Genomic DNA, 22,169 nt, shown 5'->3' with positions numbered 1-22,169 from the left:
GATCTTTTTACAAAGATAAAATGAAATCAGGGCCTGGTTGTTATGCAATAATCTGAAAAGAACCATCTGTTTTTTCCGTCCGTCCTTCAGACCAGATCTAACTTTGGTTGTTAAGTGCCCAAAAGAATGCAGGTTTCAAGATGTCCTCATAAAAACGTGATCGGAATCGCTGAGGCTGCCAATCTCCATGAGCCACCAGGCTTATCAGACATTGTGCAGATCACGGTGAGCTGGGAAGCGGTCTATGCTTTTCACTGGATATGGTGGACTATGGGAGTTGTAGTTTCTCAGTGCTTGCCGTGGACATGCAGTGTTTCTGACTGGGGTAGGATTATGAGAGTTGCAGTTTGTTAACAGCCAGGGGTGTGATGATGATGATTATGATTTAACTATGTGCCTGCCTTCCTCTAAGATTATCTACATCACAACTGCTGCCTGACCCCCCACTTAGCCTACAACTTATCGTCACTATGCAACACCTACAGTCATGTCTGATTTGTAGACATGGACTCCTCGAAGACCCTGATTATCCAGCCATGCTACCAACTCTCGGTTTACACTTTACTCTATACAGCATGATTTTCTATATCATGGACTCCTTAATATTGATAATCTGCCTCGGACTCCTCTCCAATACTTTAATTATCCACTTTGGATCCTGCTCAGCTACATTTTGTCTTAACCTCCTTCAATGTGTAAGCTCACTGGACTGGGTCTGCACGTCTACGGTCATTGATGTAAGTCTGTTACTTCTTACCTGTGGCTGACTGTTAATTGTTAGAAGACATGTAAAGAAAATTTGCTTGGGCGAGACGATCTTTATTCTAAATAGTGTAGAATATTATTATTGCCATTTATATACTGCCAACAAATTCCGTATTGCTTAGATACAAAGTATATTTTTACGGGCACATATTTGCTATTGCTTTAGGCAAAAGAACAACTTATTGCTTAATTTAGGAAACCGTTGAAGTTTCCTTCCTCTAGTTAGATTTGACCCTTGTCGCACCCTCTCACTGTGCATCGTTGCTCACGAAGTCAGACAGCTCGAAATGGGCTGGTGTGTGTGTTGGGGTGTGGGTATGGGTGGTAAAGAAAACAGGCAGCTCAAAGCTCTGTCCGGGGTAAACAGTCAAAAGTCTTCCTTTAAGAAACTGCAAAATAGAGTTATACCTAGTCCCTCCTTTATCACTAAGGGTCAAACTCTATACAGCAAAAAGTCATTTATTAACCCCTTCAACAACCAGTAAATCAACCTGTATTTACAATGGTCAAGGTGAGACATATTGCCCCACCAACCCCCACAAATACTACATAATTCTAAGGTTCCCGACAACTCAGACATAAGAAAATGACATTTAATAAGATATATATAGCATTGAGAACCACAAAACAGTAATAGGATGTATATTCAGACGATATCGTGCCAGCTGAGGGTGTAGGTGACATTTCTCACATATGCACACTGAAACCAACATACGTCATGTGCATGTGTAGATAGAGAAAACATTTATAAATAAAAATAATATACCTAAGTAAATAACCAAATAAGTGAGCTCATATACACTCACAGAATTAAAGCTGGACTGCGGGTGCAGACACACTCACAGAATTAAAGCTGGACTGCGGGTGCAGACACACTCACAGAATTAAAGCTGGACTCCGGGTGCAGACACACTCACAGAATTAAAGCTGGACTCCGGGTGCAGACACACTCACAGAATTAAAGCTGGACTGCGGGTGCAGACACACTCACAGAATTAAAGCTGGACTCCGGGAGCAGACACACTCACAGAATTAAAGCTGGACTCTGGGTGCAGACACACTCACAGAATTAAAGCTGGACTCTGGGTGCAGACACACTCACAGAATTAAAGCTGGACTGCGGGTGCAGACACACTCACAGAATTAAAGCTGGACTCCGGGTGCAGACACACTCACAGAATTAAAGCTGGACTGCGGGTGCAGACACACTCACAGAATTAAAGCAGGACTCCGGGTGCAGACACACTCACAGAATTAAAGCTGGACTGCGGGTGCAGACACACTCACCGAATTAAAGCTGTACTGTGGGTGCAGACACACTCACAGAATTAAAGCTGGACTCCGGGTGCAGACACACTCACAGAATTAAAGCTGGACTCCGGGTACAGACACACTCACAGAATTAAAGCTGGACAGTGTCCCACTGGATCTTGTGTTATGTAACAACCTACCTTGACCCCTTCATTGTAGCTGTCCACTGGACTGTTCATACCCAGATTACTTAGGTGGCTGGGAGCTCCGGGACGAGGTGGTTTCTTTGGTGGAGCCGTATGTTCTGGAAAAAAACAAACAAACAAAAAAACCACACTGAAATTTGTGTTTATGAGCATTTAAAATATATGCATATATAGGACTGCGAGTATTACCATCAACAGGTCTTGGTCTGATAAGGTGTTTGGATCATTGTGTGTGTGTGTGTGTGTAGAATGTTAAATAAAATAAAGTCTTTATTAGAGAATAGTGTATTTGGAAGTGTGAGTGTTTGCAGTACATTAACACAAACAAACTGAGAATTCCCACCATATAGTGGATGCCTCTGGGCTGGGATAATAAAGTGATCTGTAAGGTGTGCACGGTGATTTACCTGGCTTCCCAACAGGCTGATAGATGTGCTGGTTACCAGTCTGTGAAAAGAAAAACAAAACAAGTCAGTAGTATTTCAAGTCTGAGGTCCCGCTCTTTGTGTATACAATACATAGAATTACAACTAAACACAAACAGGGCAAAAGTGAGAATTGGGTTTTGGTTTAAAATGTGAAATTTCCCTTAAATACACTTTAATGAATAAAAAAGAAACACAAATGTCCACCAAAATAACTGAAAATAAATCCCGTGAGGTCATTAGGTCAAGATTATTCTTCAACCTGAACTGGAAACCACAGGTCAGCCGTAAAACGATAATTCCTTATAATATAACAACGAATGCTCTTAACGTTCATAAAAACCATGCAATGCAAACGTGGTTAAAGGAACACTCTAAACACATGGCCACTGTGGCACGATGTAGAAGTTACGATGCCTTGAAACTCCCCCGATGTAAGCCAATGGTTTGACTTTTCACTTGTCTTGCGACTCCTGTTCTAGTCCTAAGAGCTCCGTCTAGGAACGCCCATTACTCTCCGGAGCTAAGCCCAGCAGCACAGTTTGATAACAGCTGACTATTTCGCACCATTCTGAGAATTCCCTACGTTTTACTAGATCTAGGAACGGAGTTGTGACATGGCTGTGGTAGATTCATTTTACATAATCTCGGGATTCTGGTGCTGGCTGCCATGGAGACCTCAGCGGTAAGTGGGCTATTTTACATACTCCTCATGGCCAGCTCTGCTAGATCTATGCTGCTGTCCTGTCTTCCACCACACAGCCATGGCAGACCTCCCAAGAAGATATGGATGGGGACTCTAGAGAGGATCTCAAATACTATGGAGGTGTTGGACACATGAAGATCTCGAATGATCCACAGACCTCTCCTATTGGGATGTTTACTTTGAATAAGATCTTTTTGGACCAGCACCTTCGCCAGTCATTTTCCAGTGCACCAAATAATGTAATTTGTTATTACTAAAGCCTGCTAGGAACGTTTGTCTATCTTCATACCGCACAGTGTAAAGGATCACAGGCACCATAACCACTACACCCACTCTAACGGTTATAGTGCTAGGAGTGTCCTGGCAGTCTCCCAGAGTAAGTAGTCAAACTGTTTAATGCTTTCGTGTTGTTGCTTTATTAAGTAAATAGCTACTGCTCGGGAAGAATTATGCTCTCAATTTGCACGGAAAGGGTTAAAGCCTGAAATAGCGATATTCTATTTTTACTGTGTATTGCTTTATCCAGTGGGGTACATTGACCTTTCCACCATTTTACATTCGCCAGCAGCCTGTCCTGACAGGCCAGCTTTAAGACGTGTGAAGGATGGACTGCGGATGGACGCCACATTTATTTTGGCCAAGGCAGTGACAAGCAACACCGAGGCTGGAGAATCTTAAGCTGGGACCAGGGAAGAAAAAACGGCTGGAATTTATTTGTTTTCTTATCTAAACCTTGAGCTCATCCAACTTTCCTTTCATGGTCGTTCAGCCACAGACATTCCCGGAGTGTTTCCGACTCACTATAAGTCACAGGAATCAGGAGACTGTGGATTCCATGGAATGGAGAGGAGATCAGGATGTGTTTATCTGAGGCTTTCAAAGATCCCTTACAAAAAGGGGTTTTAAAGTTTATATACTCTGCCATATGTTACAGACACCAGGCTGGCTCCCAGTGACTGGACTGTAAGCAAAGGCATCAGTTTAGTCACTTTATTTACAATCCCTGCTGTAGGAGAAAATGCCATTTTAAGAAACTATGTAAATATAAATCTATTCTAGTTATAGCGGCATTTCTCCATGGCCTGATGTGAAATTTGATTTAAAACTAAACCACAAAAAAAAAAAAAAGGGAGGATAAACCAAAGCAGATCTCAAACCACGTGTCACTGAATGCATGTTAAGGGAATTAAAGGCACATACACCTCTACCCCACATAACCTACATATTCATGTTATAAAGGACAAGTAAAAAGTAAGAAACTAGTCAAAGAGATTCTTAAAAGGTCACTATGGGCATCAAAACTACTTAATGAATCCCTGCAGCCTCACGGCTCAATTATCTGCCATTTAGGAGTTAAATCTCTTTGTTTATGCAGCCCAAGTCACACCTCCCTGCATGTGACTCACACAGCCTTGCAAAACACTTCCTGTAAAGAGAGATCTAATGTTTAAGCTTCCTTTCTTCCACAGTCTGTATAAGTTAGAATTTATCTCTGCTCTGTTAACAGCCGGAGCCTACCGTGTGTGATTAAAGTTTAATTTACAGAGCAGGAGATAAAAACATCTATAGTAAGTTAACATCTGATTGAAAATGAAAAGATTTGTTTTCATGCAGGCTGTGACAGTCACAGTCAGGAGAGGTGTGGCTTAGGCTATAGAAACAAAATTGATTTAACTCCCAAATGGCAGTGAATTGAGCAGTGAGAGTGCAGGGGCATGATCTAAACACCAAAACGGCTTCTTTAAGCTAAAGTTGTTTTGGTGACTATAGTGTCCTTTTAATGTTAAATTAATTTCACATAATGTGATCGATTAATAAATGTACCCCTATCCCTAGGCTGGGTCTTACAAGTATTTGGGGCGGCTCTTGAAATTTACCCTGCAGAGGTAAAATGCAACAGCCAGGGAGGGAGGGTCTGGGGTATGCAAGGAAACAAATATCAATAACAGTCGGACATGTTATATAAATCTATGTAGCCATATTTGATATAGTTCTTCTATACAAGTCCATACAGCTCTGCCATCTAAAATAGTCCGTTCATTAAATAGATAACACACAAATGCAGGGAATTAATGCTTTATTTGTACAATTAAAATACCTCCACCCAAACACAAACAGGAGCAATTTATAATACTAATGCAGGGCTTGTTTGAAATAATGGGTTTCTCTTCCCATTTTTCTGATGTCAGCCGGATGCCCAGCTGTGTAGCCAGTTACAGGTAGTGAATTGTGAGACAAAAAAGGGCATACGGCCATAAAGCTAAATCATATTTTGACTATGCCTCAGCCAGCCTTCAGAAAGATAGGACATGAAATATTGCCTACAGCGGCTCTAACAATACGTTAGATATGGACACAAAGAAATAAAAAAAAAATTAAACCAAAACTCTGCTTTAAAACGTTTTCTTTTCAGGTAAAAAAAAACAAAAAAAAAAAACAAATCCATGAAACCAGTTCATAACAAGAAGTTGAGCAAACTGCTTTATAACTTAACTGTTCTGATATGTATGGGGTAAATGGTATAACATTTTATTTACACTTTATCTTTCACAAGTAGTACTTTATTATTTTTTCCATTTTTATTCTCCAAGGGTAGTGTGCTGTAAATGATCACATCAAATAATTCATTGTTTTGCCGTGTCTACAGTCCACGCCACGGGAAGCGTTAATATGAAATGAGATACAGGTCATGACAGATACAGTGCCCAGTTAAAGAAAATTAACGGTCTGAGGACTTATTCAGTTGGTGGGGGCGCTATACACTTTCCTCATTTAATGTCACAATTCACTTGTGATCAAAAACATTTATTTATAAAATGAGGCTTCATCCCACCAACCCCAAGCGCAGCCAATGATGGCGACTGACCGACTGGCCATCGTGCACAATGAAAGGCGATCGGATGGCCGTCCGCTCACACTGCAGCATCTGTCTTTAATGTCATTTCTAGTCCTCCTTAGCAAACGTTCTCTAGCCTGGATTTAATATTGTTGGGCAAGTCTTGCAAATTACGTCATATCTTTTAAATGATTCAATATTATGAAACATTTTAAGATTTAATAAATTGATATATTTAATATTTAAAAAAAAAGAAAAGAAATCTAGTGATATTAAATCTAGGCCTATAATAGTAATGTGAAACATGGACATTTCTTAATTTTTATATTTTAAAACCCTTTCAAGGAGACCTAGAAGCAAGAGGCATAGGCAAACCTCGGCACTCCAGATGTTTTGGACTACAGCTCCCATGATGCTTTGCCAGCATTATAGGTGTAAGAGCATTATGGGGGATGCAGTCTACAGCATCTGTAGTGCCGAAGGTTGCCTATCCCTGATAGAAGATCGGTGGGACATAAAGGGGGACATCGACATTCCTGTTTAACTCTCTGTGAGCTGGTCCACTGCACCTGTTATACCACTGCCACTCTGTTACCTATATAAACACACATAGTGCATAATAAACACATAGAAACCTGCATGAGTATCAGCACGCAGCCGCAGTAGGATCTGAAAGTATTTATTATGTAAACACATGTTACCTTGTCAGACTTATCAAAGCAACACTTTTGTTAAAGCAGCAACATACAGAATATGGCTGAAGTCTCATTTCTTGAAGGGGGCAGGAAAGGTCTACACAATTTCAGTAATTTTCAGCTTTCCATTAGAGAGATTATAAAAAAAAATAGCTGTAAATCTTCTGTGCCCTGACTGTCCCCCTCCAGCTCAGAGATGCTAGTTTTGAAAGTATGCAAACAATCTTAGTAAACGAATTGCATGTTCACAAACAGCAACGCTAGCCTAGCTCTGAATATGTGACTTACCGGGCACTGGATACCCCCATCAACATGATCGATGCTGCCCCTGGATAGCCGGACATCGGGTTTCTGTAAAGGAAAGAAAAAAAAAAAAAATCAACATTTTAAAAAAGTATTAAAAGAAACAAACCAAAAAGAAAACAAACTATTCCCACAAAGGCAAACAGGACATCGGCTTCTTATCAACTGCATTCAGAATAAAAAGATTCTTGCCTCAGGTTTTTCGAGTTGCAAGCTGCAGAATCTCTGGCTGTCTTCTTCCAAGATGCAAATAAAAGAAGAGAATCCCACTCTCTAAACAACCTCCCCCCCCCCCCAAAACACAGAATCCAAGAAGGTAAATCCCATGTGAAAACCGTACCATTTTGCCAACACAGCATTTGAAAACCTGCATTATTTTCCGAGGGTTTTCTTAGCAGCAAACACTTCAGAGAGCTCCTTCTCGAACGCACTGAGCTGGAGAAGTCTATATTAAAGCCTGCTTCCTGTTGGAGGAAGGCTTATATGAATTTGGCTGCAGCGCTGAGAATGGAAGTGGGGCCAATTATTGAATGTTTTTAACGTTGCACAAGACTTTTTTTTTTTTCCTCTCTCTAAATTTTATTATTCAGGAAGACGGGTGGACAAGGCAGAAATAACTTGGTGCGGTGTACAAATACGTTTCGCCACAATGCTGCCTTTAGAAGCAGTCTGTGAACTGAGTGATACAAAGCACCCCCTGGCGCCCCAAAGGGTTAATGCTACAATTCTGTTTAAAAAGTCTGGCTGCACAGAAAAGGTCAAAAAAATGATCTGAACTAAATTTCCCACAACTGTCCCAGCTATTAATTTTGTTTAAGGTCAAATAAATATTCTGAATAGGCTAATTGCATTTCTTGGCCCTTTTTCAGAGGAAACGCATTTCGAGAATAATGCAAATGGCAGACACTTATTACCATGATGCTATAAAAAGTTGGGCAAGGAGGCAGACGTCAGCAGGTTTTTCTTTCCAGGTTTGCAATTGGCTTAAAAGGCCACCCCAGACGCCCTTTAGCTGCAGTGCTTAATGTGTGAAGACTATGTTCCAGGGACAGACTGACCATTTGGGCAATATCCAGGAGCAGGGCCCAGGAAGGGGACCCACGAGCAGCCCTATTATGCTGCCGGGTTTGGGGCTTGGCAAAGACACAGCATTCTATTAAGATTGAGGCCATCTTTACATCTAGAGAGCATGTGGCCCCAACGGCACCCAGACACAGAACAGAATTCATCCCATGATCTCCTTTGGTAACCATGGCAACATGCGTAACACCTGAGCTTGCAAGAGCAGATACACCAGCCCACCATGGAAGCTAGGAAGTGTTAAGGTAAGCTACAGGGAGCAGGGAATACATTTATTACGGTAGGTTATTTTTATATTAAAATTTATTTTTATTTAAATATATTTCCCCACATAAGAGCCATCAACCCTCCACTACAGTCGATATCCTCCATTAGAGTCTGTCTCCCCATTACAGCCCCTATTCCCACATTAAAAAAACATTCAAAAGCCCACCACAGTCCCTACCCCACCACTACAGTCCCTCTTTTTGTATATCCTTCCTGGTAAAATATTTTATAAAATAAATAAGTAATTTCCCCTCAGCTCCTGTCTCTCCACTACAGCCCTTTAACCCAATTAGAGCCCTAAAACCTCACTACAGACCCTATTTTATCTCATTTGTCTCCTCACTACAGTCTACTCCCCACCAACTAGAGATCACATCCCCCTAGTATAGCCCAGTGGCATTTTGATCAGTGCTGGGCTTTTTCCGTTGAGTGTCCAGTGTTAAACCTTTTTAAGGCTGTGGCCTCCTCTTGACACTCAATTTATCTCTGAACCATGAGCATCAGGGGACCCAGGACACCATGACCACTTCATTGAGATTAATGATTTATGGTGCCTAGAGTGACCTACAATGACTATACTCTACGATGGAATGGAAGTCCCAGCCTCCGGAATACACACATTCCAAAGAAACAACTAAAACATTGATTAATATGGCGTCTGACAATCACTAAATCACAAATGTGAGGATTCACTGAACATGCTCAGGAATCATAACATCTTTACTACTACCATGAGATGTTTAAATATACATATGGGAATACATATTTTTACTTCTTACTAAGAACAGCCCAGTCAGCGTTGGGTGTGAGTAACGTGTAAAAACTAAAACAAATTTGCAATTACTGTGCAAAAGTCTTAGGCTTCTCAGAAAAATGAAGAAATAATAATATAAAGATCACATTCACTCTATTTATCAGAGCAATGCATTTATGTAAATATTATATAGTGTTCCGTAACACAACAAAAAGCAACAAAACTGGGGGTTTTCCGAGGACTCCTTTTGCAAAACTGAAGACAATTTTAAGAACTGTGTTAAACTAAAGATCCAAACAATACTGATGGACATTAAATTATTTTTATTCCTCAATCCATAAGGTGTTAAGACCTTAACAATTCTTGTCACAAGCACTGCCAGACCAGGTTATGTAAAAATACAGAATAACGTTACTCTCTCAGAATCTAGTCAATGGCTGTTTTTATTCTAGGAACCAAGAGTGGTGCAATAAATACAGACAGATTTTTGGACTCGCGATTCTAATCTTCAGTCTTTATTTGGACAGTACCTATAGATTTGCTTCAGTTTTGCAGTATCACAAATCGTTCATTACATTACAATTTCTTTGCGTTTACCTTTTGCAAAAAATAAAACAACCTCCCCCCCCTCCCCCCCCCCAAAAAGTAAAAAAAAAAAAAAACATAAAAAAAAAAAAAAAAAAACACAAACACAACAAGATGATATCGGTCAGTTAAAGGGCTTTAAATAGACTGCCGTGCAAAATATTACAGATTTATAATTTTAGTGTCAAAATAATGTAATTTCTATATGCTGCTGGTAATATTCTATAATAAATTAAGAATACTACTATTTTCAACACAACACCTTAAAGATCTCGATGGCTGAAATCCCATACACTGTCCCAGACCCTCCCACGATGAGAGCCATTTATTACATAAAACAAACAAAGCTAAATTAAATACAGAAATACAAAGAATGCAGAATAAGTAGTTTTTTTCACTACATGAATGAAGTGTTTTCGGTTTGTAAATAGGATTTAAGGTGGTTCTGCAGAATAATTGATTTAGGCTAAATTACACCAGAAGATTAATAACTGAGGTTGGGAAATGTTAACAGTCCTCAGGGGACTAAACCCAGTAACTACATCCACATCACTGGCTATGTTTTTTGATACCATTAACAGTTGATGTAGTGTACATAGGGAGAGACACTATAGTCACCAAAACAACTAGCTTAATAATGCAGTTTTGGTGTATAGAACATGCCCCTGCAGTCTCTGCTCAATTCTCTGCCAGTAAGGAGTTCAATCACTTTGTTTATGCAGCCCTAGTCACATCTCCCTGCAAGAGACTTGCACAGTCTTCCATAAACACTTCCTGTAAAGAGACATCTAATGTTCAAACTTCCTTTATTGCAAATTCTGTTTAGTTTAGATTTTCTTATCTCCTGTTCTGTTAATAGTTTGCTAGACTGTGCAAGAGTTTCATGTGTAACTAAAAGGAAGTATTACCTGCTCTGTAAATTTAATTGTAAAGAAGGTAACATCTGATTGAAAATGGAACCATTTTGTTTTCATGCAGGCTGTGACAGTCACAACCAGGGGAGGGGTGTCTAGGGCTGCATAAACAAACAGAAGTGATCTAAATCCTCAATGGCCGTGAAATGAGCAGTAAAACTTCAGAGTCATTATCTATACACCAAAACGGCTTCATTCAACTAAACTTGTTTTGGGGACTATAGCGTGCCTTTAAATCCATATGCACCAGCCAAAATGAAACATAACACCAATACAGTTACTGTATAAATCACCTTAATTATTAAGGTATTACATTGTATCCTGATCTAATATTCCTTGTTATATAAAGAATTCCTCACCAAGAATCGTTCTTCCTTTTCCAGCCAACGCTGATCCTCTTCCATTTCTTGCTGTTGTCTTATTAGGCGTTCCTCCATTAAATGAGCCGGTAAAACAGGACCTAGACCCCGCATGTCCAAAGATCCAGACTCCTACGGAGAAAACCAAGGTCTCTTCATACCAATAAGAAATCACATTAACTCATTTTACTGTGACACTCGCTTTATATGCCCGCAGACAAAGAACATTCACTGTCCATAGGGCTGTGTATGTATATATGGTTGGTGGAATGTATTTAAGCACTTTAACTTTTTTTTAAACAATCTGTGATATTTACCATTACAGACTGCAAGCAGATTTCTCACACCAGCAAGAGCATCTATCGGATGTAAGTGTTTAAATTATAGCTACAAAACGCTTTTTTGCAACTAGGACTACCGAAAAAAATAAAATAAATACACACTGAAATCAGGAAGGCCTCAGCATGAAATAAACATGTGCTAACATTAACCCAGAGAGGTCCTCATGACGTCATGTAAATAATGATACATGCTTCTAGAGAGTCAATCATCTCTCACAAAAGGAGAGCGACATATAGCTTGAAAAGGTGGGTCCTTTGGATTCCTATAAAACTGGGTAGGGGCAAGGGAGGAGTTATGGGTAACAATGTGCACTGATGTAAGAATGTACATGTACATTAATTCACAATATAATTTTGCCTGTTTTAAAGTTAAAGGATCACTATAGGTTCAGTATATTTTTATACTACAAATTAAATGAATACTTTAAGCATCAAAACAACTTTAGCTTGAACTTGCTCATTTATCTGCTGTTTAGGAGTTAAATTACATGCAGTCACACCCCCAGTCTCCATGAAAAAAAATATTTATTTTCAAACCAATCTTACAGCACAGTGTATTTACTTTAGAAGCTCCTATCTCTTGCTCTGTTAATTGAACACTAAACACATGGAAGCTTATGCAGGCTCAAGAAGACTCTTAAAGTAGGAGATAAGAAACTGTAAATAAAATAACAGATCTAATGTTTAAAGTTCCATTTCAGGAAGTGTTTAGGAAGGTTGTGCAAGTCACAGCCAGGGTAGGTGTGGCCATGGCGGCATAAACAAACAGTTATCTGGTAACCTCTTCATTAAACGGTGACTCCGAGCACCATAACCACTTCAGTTATATTAAATGGTCATCGTTTCTGGAGTCTGTATGCACAGCTTATCTCAAAGAGCCACTGTACATACAGAGATTAACCTCTTGCAGTGTCAATAGCCAGCGAAGAAATTCCAAGCTGGCTAAAGCCATTTCTGTGCAAAATTGTTGTTTGACATGTCATGCTGGTGCCAGACAGCCATTGGCAGCAAGCCCTCCCTCTGTGCCGCGTCTGTCCTCCCTTTAGTTAGTTTTTTCCTGCCATCCATTCCACTCCAGCTAATGGCAGTGATATCAGGCAAGAAGGATCGAGCTGCTGGGAGAACTTTATTTAGGCTTTATTTTATTGTGGGTGGTGGGGAGAGGGGTGTGAATTGGGCACCTCACAAAAGGTTTTATTAAAACAAACACTTTTTTTACTATGAGTAATACTTTCATAAAGTTATACAAAAGATAAGAGGTCATTCAAATAGCAATAAAGATGTGGAATTTTCTTACTATTGAGGTTGGTCTGATATGGAACAAATGTAAACATTTCCGTTTCTCTTTGATAAAAGGAACAGGATATATGTACCAAAACTACTTCATTATAATTAAGATGAAGTGGTTTTAGTGCTTAGAGTGTCTTTTAAACCTTTGTGGTGAAACAGATCAGATTTTTGACTGCCCGGAATTGAAAGCTTGAGGAATGTTTTTTATATCCGCTATATTCCTCCACTTTATCAGTGGAGCTATCGCAGGCAACATGCAACCACCTCTGATATTGATGCAGGGGATTTGGGGAGAATCAGGGAAGTTAATGATGTCCAAATGTGCAGCTGTTGCCCTGGCATCCAGGTAAACAAAAATTTCAAAAGCTTTTAATTAAAATTGTAATAAAAGATTTGTTTGTAAACCTACAGTTGAGTGTTTTTAGCCAATCCAATGTTTGTCTAGAATCGGCATGGGGGCGGGGCCAAATGCACAACTTTGAAGAGTTCGAGTGCGAGACAAATTAAGGTTCTGTTCCTGTGAACTACAGCTACATTGGTTCTGTCTTATGGAAAAGGTAGGCCTCAGACACGGCCAAGCCCTTGTCGATTGTATGAGATTAGATGTACCTCCATATTAGGCTGCCACATATTGATTTCCTGCGTCCGATGGTTCCAGGAATCCAGATGATCCAAAACAGAGGCCTGACCTGGGTACAAGTTTCCTGACATGGGTGGAATCACATGGGATACTGGATAACCAGACACCTAGACAACAAACACAAGAACCCACCGTGAGATAGAATCCTTACACCAGCAACAAATAATTATTCTGCCTGGATCCCAGCCTCAAGCTTTATACCGGATGTTGTTCCAGCTAAGGATTATAGGACTTTTAGTTAGGTAACAGCTCTTCAGCAACCAAAGAGAGCTCTTTAACGCCGTACTTTGGTCTGGGGAAATTTGCATTCCGCTTCCCATTTGGGATTCTTCTTTGGAGAAGCTCTGAACAAAAAGTGTAACCCTACATGTCAATGTATTTAGCTCTGTCCCTAAACCGCCACACATCACTGTATTAGGTTCCCAAGAGATTTCAACAAAATCAATCAGCAGGACACCAGCACTAACACAGAACCTGACTGACGGCAGCAGCAAAACAGCAAACAGAACGGCTCTGTTTGTGGCCCAGACAAACACCTGACTACAAGCGGATTTAAATCAGTGTGTTTTATGTATGGTAGTGTTAACCAACGGGATCAAGACAACACAATCTAAAGACAATGGGTGATTGCAGTCCATTCGCTGCCGGTGCCTCTGATAGAGGAAAACTTGTTTCTATCATAGTGTATATAAAACCCTGATAGGAATATATTTCTGCCCTCTGAGGCAACAATTCCAAAAATGCAGATTCTCTCTCCCTAACAGAAAATCCACTGTCTGCGACACAGGACGTTTAGAACATCCACTGTCTGCGACACAGGACGTTTAGAACATCCACTGTCTGCGACACAGGACGTTTAGAACATCCACTGTCTGCGACACAGGACGTTTAGAACATCCACTGTCTGCGACACAGGACGTTTAGAACATCCACTGTCTGCGACACAGGACGTTTAGAACATCCACTGTCTGCGACACAGGACGTTTAGAACATCCACTGTCTGCGACACAGGACGTTTAGAACATCCACTGTCTGCGACACAGGACGTTTAGAACATCCACTGTCTGCGACACAGGACGTTTAGAACATCCACTGTCTGCGACACAGGACGTTTAGAACATCCACTGTCTGCGACACAGGACGTTTAGAACATCCACTGTCTGCGACACAGGACGTTTAGAACATCCACTGTCTGCGACACAGGACGTTTAGAACATCCACTGTCTGCGACACAGGACGTTTAGAACATCCACTGTCTGCGACACAGGACGTTTAGAACATCCACTGTCTGCGACACAGGACGTTTAGAACATCCACTGTCTGCGACACAGGACGTTTAGAACATCCACTGTCTGCGACACAGGACGTTTAGAACATCCACTGTCTGCGACACAGGACGTTTAGAACATCCACTGTCTGCGACACAGGACGTTTAGAACATCCACTGTCTGCGACACAGGACGTTTAGAACATCCACTGTCTGCGACACAGGACGTTTAGAACATCCACTGTCTGCGACACAGGACGTTTAGAACATCCACTGTCTGCGACACAGGACGTTTAGAACATCCACTGTCTGCGACACAGGACGTTTAGAACATCCACTGTCTGCGACACAGGACGTTTAGAACATCCACTGTCTGCGACACAGGACGTTTAGAACATCCGCTGTCTGCGACACAGGACGTTTAGAACATCCGCTGTCTGCGACACAGGACGTTTAGAACATCCACTGTCTGCGACACAGGACGTTTAGAACATCCACTGTCTGCGACACAGGACGTTTAGAACATCCACTGTCTGCGACACAGGACGTTTAGAACATCCACTGTCTGCGACACAGGACGTTTAGAACATCCACTGTCTGCGACACAGGACGTTTAGAACATCCACTGTCTGCGACACAGGACGTTTAGAACATCCACTGTCTGCGACACAGGACGTTTAGAACGCTATATGAATGATTGCAGCGGTCTGACCGGAATGATTCAATACATTCTGATCCATCTCCTATTAATCTATAAATCGAATACAATGCATTCAAAACCCTTGTGCAAACATTACACAATTAATTCAATCTAATACTCAAAAACAAAAAACAAACTGTTACAAACCAGTAATCCCTTCTGTTACTGCCTGCATGAGGAATAATGTGTAATGATCAAATAAATAAAGCGCAATTAACCACTTAATAACCATATGACAGGAGTAGCCAACAGTAAACTCTGTGGAGAGAGAACTTTGCTGGTCCAAATCAAAGGAACCCACAGCTGAGCCGGAGATTGCATCTGTCACTCTGTAGAAAGTGAGAAAACAAAAAACCTCTTCCTCTAACATGTAACAATCAGGACTCGACCTGGGCCACAAATACAGACTTGACAGTAATTCAGTGAGCTTGAGGTGAGCTTTCATTTCTCCTAGGGTTCCAGTGTCCCCCCTCCCCTTCCAAGTATGGTACACCCACTGTAAAAAGTGTCTAGTGCCAAAAAACCAAACAAGTAATGTATGAAACTCTGCAAGCCAATGTGATATATAAAGGGACATCAGCCAACATCAGCATGGAATTATTAGGATTACTTATTTGATTTCAGCGCATATATATATATAGATATATATATATATATATATATATATATATATATATATATATATATATATATATAATCATCTTTTATTAAATTCAAACATTCTATTATATAAATACACATCACTATATTTGTCAATCTTTAAACCCCATCTGCATATATAAGCAGATTTAAAAAAAAAAAATGATATATTGTTAATATTTTATTCTAATCTTGCGATTTCACAAAATGCTAAAGAATGCTAAATAATTGGTATTTTCAGCCATATTCCCGCCCCCCAAACATCACATTGCACTCAAGTCAAGATACAGAATGCTGTACAGAGTCTCTGAGCAGTTGGTATCATGGAGAGCACTCTGCCATGCTCACACTCCGTAAAAAGACCAAACTGAAACTAAATAAAACAAGTCAATAACCCAAATAAAACAGCCAAAACATGTATTTACCTGGTAATGATTTGGCTGCACCATGTGTTGTGGACTTGGGAAAAACCCCTCGCTGGAGCGCGGGCTGGGATAACCAGGTCTGCTGGGCTGGACACAGAGAAAACACAGAACTGCTTAATGAGTGAGAGGACAAACACTAACAAACACAAAGTAACAGCACACATGGCAATCATGTTAACCCACGGTTCCCCTACCCCCACAGCTGTCCGTGCAAATCCCCTGCTAGTTAGGAATAACAACAGTTGCCCAGACAGGTGTCGAAAGAGATAGAGAGGGCAGTTATACATCCATTCAACAAGTGCGAAAGTCGGTAAATGGCTTGTGGCTGCCGCCACGAACAACCTGCCTCCCGCTGGCAGCTGTGAACAAAGATCAGGAGGCCAAGCCTTCTATACAAGATAACTTAGGACAGGATTACAATTCAAATCTGAAAACAGCCGGGCATAATATCCAATAAAATGGCTACAAAACACCCTCCAATTAATTCAATCAATTATTTTTTAAAAAAAAAGAAATTGGAAGGGATTGCAGATACCAGCAATATATTTAGCTTGAGGGTGGCTCTGGTCTATTATTTTGACATCTCTGATTTAGAAGATTGTAAAGCATGGGGAAAGTGCTGTATAGGTACCCCATTTCACAGAACGGGCAAATAGGAGCAGTGCTCATCACAGCTCAAGGTTAATCACTAAGGAACCATTCTAAGACCCCTGCCATCATCGCAATCAAGGCCTGGAGGAAAACATTCAGAGCCATAAACAGGACATTCCATGCTGGAAAAGCCTTCTAAAGGCCCTAAATGTGTGACAGCATAGAACATCATCGATCATTGAGAGGTTTAGATATCATATCATAAGTAATTCACTAGAAATGCCGCTTATGCTTTAAATACAAATCACATTGTGCGCAAAACATAAAAAAAAAAATAATCTGCTGCATAGTCAAGTAATCAAACACCATTGCAAATTATACAAATATATAATATAAATATGTCTGCACACGCAGGGACACACACACTTTAAATCTGATGATCCAATGTTAAAAGAACACAAATCTGTCTGGAGAAAGGGCATGTATAAGGGTGATAACTGTGTAATCCATCCTTTAAACCTTACTGTGACCCGGTGGACGAATGGCGATATTTTCTTTGGATTCACACAGCGCTGTTTCTATGCTCCCGTAACATTCCCACACCGAGCAAACTATTTATAACACAGCAAGATATGCTCGCTCTGGCTCAAGATCTGTCATGTGATGGAAACAATTCTAGAAGCCGAACTAAGGCAAGTGAATATAAAAAAAAGTTCAAAATATCTAACCACAGAGCAGAGGGAATCAGCTCGCGCCTGGTTCAATAATTTTAACCCTTCATGGAGGGATGCATGGTTTGTGAAATCCATCTTCATTTAAGACATGCCAACAAACAGTGCAACAGCTCAACGGGTTATAACAAGACGGCAGTGATGAAAAATGAGACCAAACATTTACCTTTGGAGGGGGTTCCTCAGACCCTCCAGAATCCCAGGACACTGTGACCTGACGCCGTGTCTCCATCCTCATCCGCTCTTCCTGCTGCACCTTCTCCTCTTCTAAAATCGTACTAAAAAAAAACATATACCGGTATATAAAATGCATGTCAATAAGTTCAGAAAATAAACTGCAATTAAAATAAATAAAACTATTTATTGCTCAGACAGGCTCTGTTATAACAGGATAAATTAATATAGGTTTTTAATAAAACAAACAATAGAAATTCAGACAGTTACAACCCATAGCGAATGTTTAACACCCTGACTGATAGACCCTTGAAACATTTGTATACTCAGCGATGGGCAGCGGATTAGCAAATTATTGAATGTGAAACAATGCCAAGATTACTTACTGCCAAACACAATGATCAGTCCACAGACGTTACCAATAACAGTAACCATAAAATACAATACAAAAAATGATGTCCTTCCCATTAGGACAGCATACATTTTGTTTTATTATTCTTTATGAATGAAGCTTGGTAATATTGTATAGAAAAAAAGGGGAAAGGGGATTGAAGAAAAGAAAAAAAAAATCCCCACTAAACAAACAAACATTGAGCCTTTCAATATGGTGAACTTACCGCCACTCGAATGAATACTAATGTGTCAATGAACGGGCTGCACGCCCTTCTCCCTGTTCTGCTATGTGGATTGTTAGTCTTGGAAACATTCCATCATCTCAAGCACACTACAGAAAGTATGAAACCCATACGGACTCCAATTCTCCAAACAGAACTTCCTCATGCATCCTAGACCTGTCCTGTCGCGGTTGCCTTGACAATATCTTGGTAAGAAATTTACAGAACCCAAAGCAATTTCTTCAGCAATGAATAATCTTTCCCTTATTACTCACACGCCTGTAGAAACCACAGAAACTTTCCCTGCCGGACTGTGCACTCACCCAGCCAATGCTCCATTCTATGAAGACAGGGCAATCTTTGCACCTTAGTTTCTGGACGCCCAGGAATCCCCAGTGACATTTATTTGGGATCTTTAACCAAATTGGATGAAAACAGTTTACTGAAGACTCTAACATTCAGCGTTGCAGAACAAATGTTACAATTGGAATAAATTTAAGAAATGATTTATTTTATTTTTTAGAAAGCAACCTCCCTCCTGGAAAAAGAAAAAAAAAACTACCTGTATTTAAAAAAAATTAAATTTAGATTCCTTGACTTTGGACCCAAACTACACAGTGGTATTTCAGTCTTCGTCAATATAACCCTCGCAGAGTCATGACTTACTGGATTGTGATGTGTTGCAAGTGACTGGTCACTAAAGGGTTAACCATAGTATAAAAGCACGAAAATACACTGGAAAAACATTGGCCAAATAGAACTGGTTAACCCACACACAATGACCACTTTACCCTCTCTGAGACACGTAATCCATGACCTCGCCTTACGTTCAGCAAAGCTCTGTGAGATTTAACATTTTCACCACAATTGGAAGGTTATCCTAGGTGTTTAGCACATTCATTAAACTATAAAACAACTTCTAGAAAGGCAAGTCAATGTACCTACCCCTCTTCCATAAAACAACGCAATACGACATGAGAATAAGGGCATCTGTCACACTGTCCCTCATCTGCTTAGCAATCTCTAGGACTCTACTTCTGGAGGGCGATACCATGTATCCACTACCTTTTCAGGAAACAATACAATAAACACACTACCTCTCACATCTTTAGTACGTTCTCCTCCCCAAGTTTAATTCCTCATTTACAGGCGGTTACGTGGCTATTAGGCTGGCTGACGTTTCAGCATTTGGAGCGTAATAATGTGCTTATATCGCTGAGACATGCAGTGTATCGGTCTCTCTGTACACTAGTTATATAAATAACTCCTATTTTCACAAAGGGAAGTCCCGGCCTTACAAGGAGCGTAGCTCCATGGGATATCTATGGCCTTTCCTTTCCAGCTGTTACGGTCACAGAATATGCACACAAAGGGCAAAGTGTCACATAGTTTCCCAAAAAGGCTATCTATAGCAACAATAAGACATAGCTGAAAAATTAACAAATTGTTGGCAGATAAACATTTACAAACAAAGCTCGCTATAAATCTTCAAAGAATAAAAAATAAAAAGCAACCCATAAAACCCCAAAACCATAGCATTTAAATAAATAAAAAAAAAAAAAAATTACACAACAAGATTTTCCCGAATAATCAGTCACAAACTATGCAACTTATCCTGCAGAACGACACAGCAATAGGGTTACATTGAGAGGTGAAAAATATGCTTATAATCCCCGCTGGCAAGGAATAATGATTTATTTTATTTATAAAGCACCGACACCATCCAATTTTAAATGATGCATTCTTTTAAAAAAAATTATATTAAGTTTGTATTTCACCTTTAAACCTAATTTGTCAGAATTGCAATCAGGGCATTTTTGAATCCAGCAAATAAAGGTCCACTGGTCGTGTTATTTTGTTTATACATACCCAGGTTTATATTTGGAATATTTTACATTTGTAACACAAAGTTTGTATTAAATGCCCTGGCTGTGCCTTTTGCAAAGTACTTGACATTTCCCATGATTCCTCTCAGCGACTCCTAAAGAGTGTCAGTCAAACCAGAATAAGTTTCCCCCTGGGAAGCAGCACAAGTCTGCAGTGGATTTGTGCAAAAATTCATTTTGGACAGTGCACCCAAATCAAACGTCTTAAGCAATGTCTAGTCTGTAATGGGTCTGCAACTATGTTTGGGACAATCAATAAAAAGAGTTTCCTGCTTATAACGGTTCATGGAGGCCACTTACTTTTCAAGACTTTAATGGTCTTTATAAAAAAAATGAGACCTTTAGTTTGAATTACACTATACTGATAAATGTAACCTATGGTTTTAGCCGTTAATGAAAAATTTAACACTGGACAGCAGTTTGACAGTTTCTTTAAACCAGTCATGTCCAAAGTTCGGCCCGCGTTCCAGTTTAATATGGACCCACAGGTAATTTGTCAAATCTATATGTTGTGTCCCCCAGTGAATCCCCAAGCGCCGCTGAGGACGTGCAGTCCCACTGCGTTCAAAGATCCAGAGATTCTCTTCGAGATCTCTTCGAAAGCCGCGGGACTGCATGTCTTCAGTCTGCGTTCTCGTGATCTCTTGGACGTTGCGGGATCTCGTCAACGTCGCGGTATCTTCTCTGTTCCTTCTCCCTGCTGGGACAGCGATCTGAGGCAGAATACAGCGATCGGAGGCAGAATACAGCGATCGGAGGCAGAATACAGCGATCGGAGGCAGAATACGGAATCTGTTGGCGCTATATAAATGCCAATAATAATAATACAGCGATCGGGGGCAGAATACAGCGATCGGAGGCAGAATACAGCAATCGGAGGCAGAATACAGCAATCGGAGGCAGAATACAGCAATCGGAGGCAGAATACAGCAATCGGAGGCAGAATACGGAATCTGTTGGCGCTATATAAATGCCAATAATAATAATACAGCGATCGGAGGCAGAATACAGCGATCGGAGGCAGAATACAGCGATCGGAGGCAGAATAAAGAGATTTGAGACAGAATATGACAGAATATAAAAATAAGCGACAAAATTAAAAGTATGCCGTTTGCAATAAACTTTGCATAAAATAGTTAATTTGCATTTCATTTTAATGGTTCAAAGAATGTCAGGCAAAATGGTCGGCCCTCACGCATGCTCACTTCATCAAATCTGGCCCTCTTTGAAAAAGTTTGGACGCCCCTGCTTTAACCCCTTAAGGACACATGACATGTCTGACACGTCATAATTCCATTTTATTCCAGAAGTTTGGTCCTTAAGGGGTTAAACCATTCCATATATTTTAAATGGCTATACTCAGTCATTACCAATATATATATATATTATATAAAAAAAAAAAAAAAAAAACTCATTTAGAAATATATTTGGACAGCTGGTAGCGCCCAATAAGTCTTGTAACACACATTTTTTCATGTAAACAAAAAAGGCTCCATTTTAATACCAAACGCAGTGGTGTTCCTACCATGGAAAATGTAATTAGTGTGCTGCATGTCTTACCAACACCACACAGTACAACAGAAATCCTCAAAGAACTCATACAAGCTTGCTGCAAATTAATCAGACGGAACAGGACTGAGGCGAAGTAATACAGAGGTTTCATTCATATTTGGAATCTGGGATGTACGATAAGATGGGAACAGAAGGGCAAGATGCACAATGACA

At 40.2% G+C, this 22,169-nt stretch overlaps 1 protein-coding gene across 12 annotated transcripts in view; it reads right to left on the bottom strand.

Annotated features, from left to right (window-relative positions):
• Positions 1-22,169, bottom strand: part of PTK2 (protein tyrosine kinase 2) — a 204,975-nt gene that overhangs the window by 12,707 nt on the left and 170,099 nt on the right. For 11 of the 12 annotated variants that reach the window (XM_063451018.1, XM_063451023.1, XM_063451025.1 and 8 more), the window contains 7 exons: positions 17,937-18,048; positions 16,449-16,535; positions 13,387-13,524; positions 11,147-11,278; positions 7,173-7,235; positions 2,630-2,669; positions 2,217-2,320 (listed from right to left, as the gene is read on the bottom strand). In XM_063451018.1, coding sequence (XP_063307088.1) covers positions 2,217-2,320; positions 2,630-2,669; positions 7,173-7,235; positions 11,147-11,278; positions 13,387-13,524; positions 16,449-16,535; positions 17,937-18,048 — 676 coding nt within the window. Of the gene's footprint in view, positions 1-2,216; positions 2,321-2,629; positions 2,670-7,172; positions 7,236-11,146; positions 11,279-13,386; positions 13,525-16,448; positions 16,536-17,936; positions 18,049-19,655; positions 19,674-22,169 lie in introns of those variants that run through there. The other variant, XM_063451026.1, reaches the window with a different exon arrangement.

Source organism: Pelobates fuscus, chromosome 4, assembly GCF_036172605.1.
Source record: "Pelobates fuscus isolate aPelFus1 chromosome 4, aPelFus1.pri, whole genome shotgun sequence".
Taxonomy (NCBI): Eukaryota; Metazoa; Chordata; class Amphibia; order Anura; family Pelobatidae; genus Pelobates; species Pelobates fuscus.
The sequence above is the reverse complement of the archived record's forward strand: the minus strand, read 5'-3'. Positions and strand labels throughout refer to the sequence as shown.